The sequence below is a fragment of the Tupaia chinensis genome, unplaced genomic scaffold (genome assembly GCF_000334495.1).
Source record: "Tupaia chinensis unplaced genomic scaffold, TupChi_1.0 Scaffold000146_1, whole genome shotgun sequence".
Taxonomy (NCBI): Eukaryota; Metazoa; Chordata; class Mammalia; order Scandentia; family Tupaiidae; genus Tupaia; species Tupaia belangeri.
Window position 1 is genome coordinate 11386423 of NW_006159616.1, and position 6796 is coordinate 11393218.

Below are 6796 nucleotides of genomic sequence, written 5' to 3' on the forward strand. Positions count from 1 at the left end.
TCCTGCTCACAAGAAGTAAAGGATAGTCACTAGCTAATGACAGAGCGACAGCCACAACTCAAGAAGCCAAAAACCTGGGGTCAACCTCAATCACGACTCCTCAAGCATTATCACAAGAGAGAAGCATCTTCGGGGGCCCTGGGAGGGAGCCCCTGCTTCCTGGGGCGATCATTACCTGAATCCACAATGGGCTTTGCCGTGGAGGAGAGAGAGATGGGAGCGCTTGTTGGGACGGACAGCATCTTGCGGGTCTGGGAGACCAGCAGGGGGGTTGGGGTGGGAGTGGTGCTGCAGGAGAGAAGCCCAAGGCAGGGGGTGATGAGATGGAACAAAGGCAGTGTGTACTGAGGAATCATCCTGCTCCTCTAGAGATGGTGCAGATGAGGCCGGGGTCCCCAGATCCTCTGCCCAAAGTCTCTGCCAGGCATTTGAGGGCAAGGAGGGTGTTTCTAGGCTTTCTGGTGCCAACCCAGAGCGGGACATACACCTCTGAAATGACTCGTGGGCTTGGTGCAGAGGCTCCCACTGAGTCCCTCACCCCAACCCCAGCCCAGCTGCTCCACCCCCACTTTCACCCCAGGCATCCCCTGGGCATGACAGGGACAGACCTCCTATAGCAGCCAAATGGAGAAGGGGCTGGGAGTCACCTGGCGGGCTTCTCACTGCTCCCTTGGGGGATGCTGCAGTCAGGGTGGCTCCCTGGGGGAGGCGACTTATAGGTGGTATCCCTCGTGGCCATTTCTGCAGGGAGTGGCAAGATCTTAGAGTCAGTACTGAGGAGCATGATGTGTCCAGGAAAGACTTAGCCAGCAGGGGGCTGTTTGCTCTAGTTGACCAAGATGATCAGATCTGAGTTTCAAAGATTCAAAGTGAGAAGCTGCTCCGCACCTAAGCCAACTGTGATTACCCAGGACAGTGGCCCAGTGACCTCTAGACCTTCTAGTTTTATTGCAGAAATGCCTGAAATCTCCTGATGTTGAAGTGGGGCCCCAATTCTTAGTGTTTTTCCTCTTTAAATGAACTTAATTGAGGCATAATTTATATACAAGAAAGTGTCCCCTAACTGTCCAGTGTCATCACACTGAGCTCTGACAAATGTGTATTTCCTCACAACCAAAACTCCATTCACACTGTAGAACATCCTATCACCCCAGAAAGTTCCCTAGTGCCCCTGTTCACTCCGCCTCCCCTCCCCCGCCCCCCGCACCCAGTCCTAGGCAACCTCTCACAAGCTGATGCCAAGGGGTGGGTTTGCCTAGCCTAGAATTCCAGGTAGCTGGCATCAGTCAGTACGTGCTCTTGGCGTCTGGCGTCTGGCTTCTTTCACTCGGCATGAGGTCTCTGAGATGCATTCATGCCACACGGTATCAGTCGCTCATTCCTTTATACGGTGGGACGATGTCCTGTTGTCTAGCTGCCCCGCCATCTATGCAGATATTCACCAGCCAATGGACATTTGGGTTGCTTCTAACGTGTGGCTATTTGCCTCAAGGCAGCTCTAAGTCTTCTTGAACGTGTGTTTATGTGGGCATAGAACCTCACTTCTCCCGAGGGCATAGGAAGGGTGGTTGGATTGCCAGGCTGGCCAGATAGTCAGGATGTCTTTGAGGGCCACTTCAAAGTGGTCACCTCTGAGCTAACACAACCACTTTGTTTTACAGATGCAGAGAACCAGAGAGCCAGCCCTGGAGCCAGAACGCAGGGACTGTGGGTTACAGCCCAGAGCACTCTCCGTCGGACCACACCACCTCCTGCCTGGGGACTGGACACAGGCTTACAAACTTGATGGGCTGGTTTTCTGGAGCAACTGGCCCTCATTCGAAGCAGGTCATGCCCAGCCAATATACCTCCCCACCTCCTCGGCCCTGGTGGCAGCATCCCTTCTTTAATGTGGTACAAAGCACCCCCCACACACACCTCCTCCCTTCTAAAATGCTCTCACAATGCTTCTCAGACCTTTCCTGGAAAACTTAAAAGAGGGACCAGCAGGTAGTGTAATGGCTATGTCGCGGGACTCCCATGTAGTCGACCATGGTTCAAGTCCTGGACCCAGTGGCTTAAACTCATGCCAGGCGTGTGTGTGTGCCCAAGATCCCGAGAGGAGAATGGAGGAGAAGGGATTGTGGTATGGCCATCCCCCCTGGGGGGTGATTTCTTGCTTTCTGTCTCTCTGTCTCTCTCTGCCTTTCTGGCGAGCTTACATGCCCTATAGCAAAAACCTCTTTAAAAAAAAAAAACTTAAAAGAGAAAATAAGGCTGGGATGGGTTTCCTTTTTGGATTGGTAGAGCCTTTAGGAACCTACGCTTTTGGGGGTCTCCAGAAAGATACAACATCTTTCCATGTGGTCACGAGACTATTTTCTGAGTTAGTTGAAGCCTGGAGAAGGTGATGAAATACATTACAAGAGTTTCTATATATTTATAAACTACTATTTGAAATTCACTGGTTTTAAGCAAAAAGCTACTTTGAAAGGAGTGGAGGAGCACTTGTGCTCAGATGCACTAACGTGGCTGTACCCAGTCAGCACCGGCACAGAGCCCCACCCTGCCAGGGCAGCCGACGTAGCCGGACAGGAACCCAGCCACAGATCTGCTGTCCCTCCTCTAAGCACAGAGGTGCAGCCAGCACTCCTTGGGTGCTTCTCATCCCCTGGCTGTGTGCCGCACCTCGCCTATAACCTTCCTCCCTGCTCCCTGGAAGTCTCCTTTGGGCCTGGAGGTGAGCAGAAGGCGTTGTCTAGTCTAGTTACTCATAGTGTTCTCTGGTAAGGCCCCAATGGAAGAGAAAAAAGGAAACTGCCTACCTGTAATCTCAATTTAGAACCAAAAAGACATATTATTTACCAGATTAAAATATTTCTTAAGGGGACAGCAGGTGGAGTAATGCTTAAGGCACTGGACTCCCATGTGGCGGACTGCGGTTCAAGTCCCAAACCCAGCAGCTTGAAACTCATGCCGGGTGCATGTATGTGTGTGCCCCAAAACCCGAGAGGAGAATGGAGAAGGGATTGCAGCATGGCCATCCCCTCTGGGATGGGGGGTAGATTGCTCACTTTCTGTGTCTCTCTGTCTCTCTGGCAAGCACACACTCCCTATAGCAAAAATCTCTTAATTTTTTTTTTCTTAAATCCAAATATCTAATCCTTGAGCCATTTAAAGAATGATCTTAGGGCCAGCCCTGTAGCCTAGTAGTCAAGGGAACTGGATCCTGCATGGCTGACCACAATTCAAATCATTACTCTAGCAACTTGGAAAACATGCTGGGCTTTGTGTGTGTGTGTGTGTGTGTGTGTGCGCGCCCAACATTCTGACAGGATGGACAAGAGGGCTGAAGGGTTTGTGGCATGTGGCATGACCACACTGCATTGAGACATACTTTTCCCCTCTTCCTCCCTGTCTCTCGGTCTCTCCCTGGCAATTACACAGGCCCTATGGTAATTTTATTTTTTAATGAATGTTCTTAGCATCAAGGTCAAACAGATCATCTTCTTGTACATTCAGCAATTGTTTTCATTAAAAAAAATTTGGGGGGAGAGGTTTTTGGTATAGGACGCGTGCACTCACTGGAAAGATAGACAGAGAGACAGAAAGTGAAAAATCACCCCCCGGAAAGGGTGGCCACACCGCAATCCCTTCTCCTCCATTCTCCTCTTGGGATCTTGGGCACGCACACACACATGATTGGCATGAGTTTCAAGCCACCGGGTCCAGGACTCAAACCATGCTTGACCACATGGGAGTACAGCAACATAACCATTATGCCATCTGCTGGTCCCTCAAATAACTTTCTAAGAGAGATACATGAGGAAAAGCTTTTTCAGACCTTTTGTCTTGAAAACTTGATTATAATTTAGCTGAGTAAACTTGAGGTTCAGAACTAAGAAGGTGGGGGAGTCCAGTGGGGGTGGTCTGGGCAGATCCACAGGATCCCTGTGTTCTGGCTGTAGCTTAGCCCTGTGGTCCCCTCTATCTGTAAAAAGGGGTGGCTGGATCCGATCAGAGGTGACCAGCTTTGAACTGGTCCTCAAAGACATTCCGAGGGGCCAGCAGATGACATGGTGGTTAAGGCACTGTACTCCCCCTTGGCCAACTGCAGTTTGAGCCCTGGACCTGGCAGCTTGCTTTCTTGCAATCTCTCTCTGTCTCCCTCTGTGAATGCATGTGCCCTATAGTTCATTTTAAAGTAATAATAAAAAGAAATTAAAAAGACATTCTGACTATGCAGCTAGCAAGGTGACCTAGCCATCCTCCTGGTTGTGAGAAATAAAAACATATACTCGGGGACCAGCAGTTAGTGTAAGGGCTATGTCACTGGACTCCCATGTAGTCAACTGCGATTCAAGTCCCAGGCCCGGTGTCTTAAACTCACGCCTGGCACGTGTGTGTGCATGCCCAAGATCCCCAGAGGAGAATGGGGAAGGAAGGATTGCAGCGTGGCCATCGCCCCTGAGGGGTGATTTCTCGCCTTCTGCCTCTGTCTCTGTCTTTCTGGAGAGTTCATGTGCCCTATCGCAAAAGCCTCTCCAATACATACATACATACATACATACATACATAAATTTGTCTGTGAAACACTTCCTGAGCCTGCTTGTGCGGGAACTCTGGGCCTATGGAGAAAATAACTCTCTGAGAAAGAGTTTTACTATAGGGTGCGTGCACTCCCTGGAGGGACAGAGAGAGACAGAGAGACAGAAAGCAAGGATCACCCCCCACCCCAGGGGTGAAGGGGGGTGGCAACATCTTTTGATCTACTGTTTTCCTACTTTTCAGGTCAGATGTGCAAAGAAAGTTTGGGTGTCAGTGTGTGTAAAATCTGGGGCACCCATGACCGTGGCAGGAGGGCCTCGAGAAATGAGGTGCAGAAGACCCACAGCTGCTGGAGGTGCACGACAGGATGCTTCTGTCAACAAGGGGCCAGCGTCTGCATTGGAAGGGCTGCATCAAGGCGGTCAGCAGGCCTAGAGGCAGCTGTGAGGTTGAGGGACTTCCTGCTCTGGGAGCGTCACATATGTCCCCACCAGCATTGCCCTGCTGACAGAGTGCAGTGGGGAAAAGGAGCCACCTTTGGGCCATCAGGGGTGTGGTGGCTAAGGGGCTGGATCCCACATGGTTAGCTGAGCAGTTCGAGTCCTAGATCAGGCGGCTTGAAAAACCACACTAGGCATGCGTGTATGTGTGCCCCAAATCCTGAGGGAGAGTGGAGGAGAAGGGATTGTGGTGTGGCCATCTCCCTTGGGGGATCATTTCTCACTTACCCCTGCCACCCACCCCATGTCTCTCTGGTGAGTGAACATGCCCCGCAGCAAAAACGGAAAGAACACAGAAAGGGGGAAAAAAAAAAGCAGCAGCCACCTTCCTCCTGCAGTGGCCCCAGCACCTTCTGCTGGCGAAGCAGAAATCACGCTCCTGGTCCTTTTTCAAAGAGCAGGTAGAAAAGAGTGAGTTGGGAGCCGAGCGGGAATAGACGGGCAACTAGCACGTTTTCTGGACACATTTTCCTTCCTCTGACCTCTCACTGTGCCTTTTCAATAGCGTTCTGTGCTCACTCTACGGAAGTAAAGTCTTGAATTTCTCTGTGGACGCTCATTTGGTGAGTGTTCTGCTATTCTGGATTTATCACTCCATCACAGGTATTATGTTTTTCTGTCTGTGTATGTTCTTATTCTCCTTCATAGTGCTGGCCTCCCTAATTAGTCAGAATATCTCTGCTGCTCATTCATACGCTTTAAAAGGGACTATGCAGGGCCGGCAGGTGGCGTGGTGGTGAGGGCAGCTGGACTTCCACATGGCTGACCACGGTTTGAGTCCCGGGCCTGACAGCTTGCTTTCTCACTTTCCTTCTCTCTCTCTGTCTCTTTCTGGTCAACTTCAGTAAAATAAAATATAATAATAACAATGAATAAAATTAGATTAAATAATTCTTTAAAAAAAAAAGCCAGGGGGTTACGATACTACAGAGCCAGCCTCTGACATGGTGGTTAAGGTGGCTGAATCCCACATGGCTGACTGTGCGATTTGAGTACCACACTTGGATGCTTGAAAACACATTGGGCATATGTACATATGCCCCAAATCCCAAATGTGGAGAGAAATGGAGAATAGAGGACAAGGGATTCCAGCGTGACCATGCCCCATGGGGGTAGGGAGGTGCTTTCTCTCTCTCCTCCCTCTCTCTCTCTCCCTCCTTCCCTCATTCTTTCTGGTGAGCATACATGTCCTGTGAACAAGTTTCAAATTTTTGTTAAGTAAAAATTTTAAAAAGGGACTATGTTGAATATTCCAGTGGCTTGCATGGGGGTGGGGTTCTTGGCTGTGGTGTTAGTACATCTTTGTCACAGTGTGACCTTCCTGAGCAGGAAGTCTGGCTGGAACCATGGCCCGTGGGTGAGCAGTGTGAGCAGGCAGGCTTCAATTTTCAGTGACTGGGCAGGGCCAGCCTATTGACAGGAGGCACTGCCAAATACACAGATAAAGAGGGCTTTTAGGGGGCTAGTGGATGGCATAATGGTTACATCGTTGGACACATAGTCAACCATGGTTCAAGTCCTGGACCTGGTAGCTTAAAACCCATGCCAGGTGTTGGGTTTCACGTGCCCAAAATCCTGAGAGGAGAATGGAAATGAAATTGCAGCACAGCCATTCTCTCTGGGGGGTGATGTCTTACTTTCTGTCTCTCTGCCTCTCTCTGGTGAGAGTACACACACCCTCTGGCAAAAATCTCTTTAAAAACAAAAAAAAAGAAAAAAATAGGGACCAGCAGTTAGCGTAATGGCTATGTCGCTGGACTTCCATGTAG

At 50.1% G+C, this 6796-nt stretch overlaps 1 protein-coding gene across 1 annotated transcript in view; it reads right to left on the minus strand.

Moving 5' to 3' along the window:
* The window catches only part of TNFRSF8 (TNF receptor superfamily member 8), a 102502-nt gene that overhangs the window by 22825 nt on the left and 72881 nt on the right, over nucleotides 1-6796 (minus strand). The window contains exons 9-10 of the mRNA XM_027770673.1: nucleotides 648-741; nucleotides 176-288 (exon numbers count right to left, since the gene is read on the minus strand). Coding sequence (XP_027626474.1) covers nucleotides 176-288; nucleotides 648-741 — 207 coding nt within the window. The remainder of the gene's footprint in view (nucleotides 1-175; nucleotides 289-647; nucleotides 742-6796) is intronic.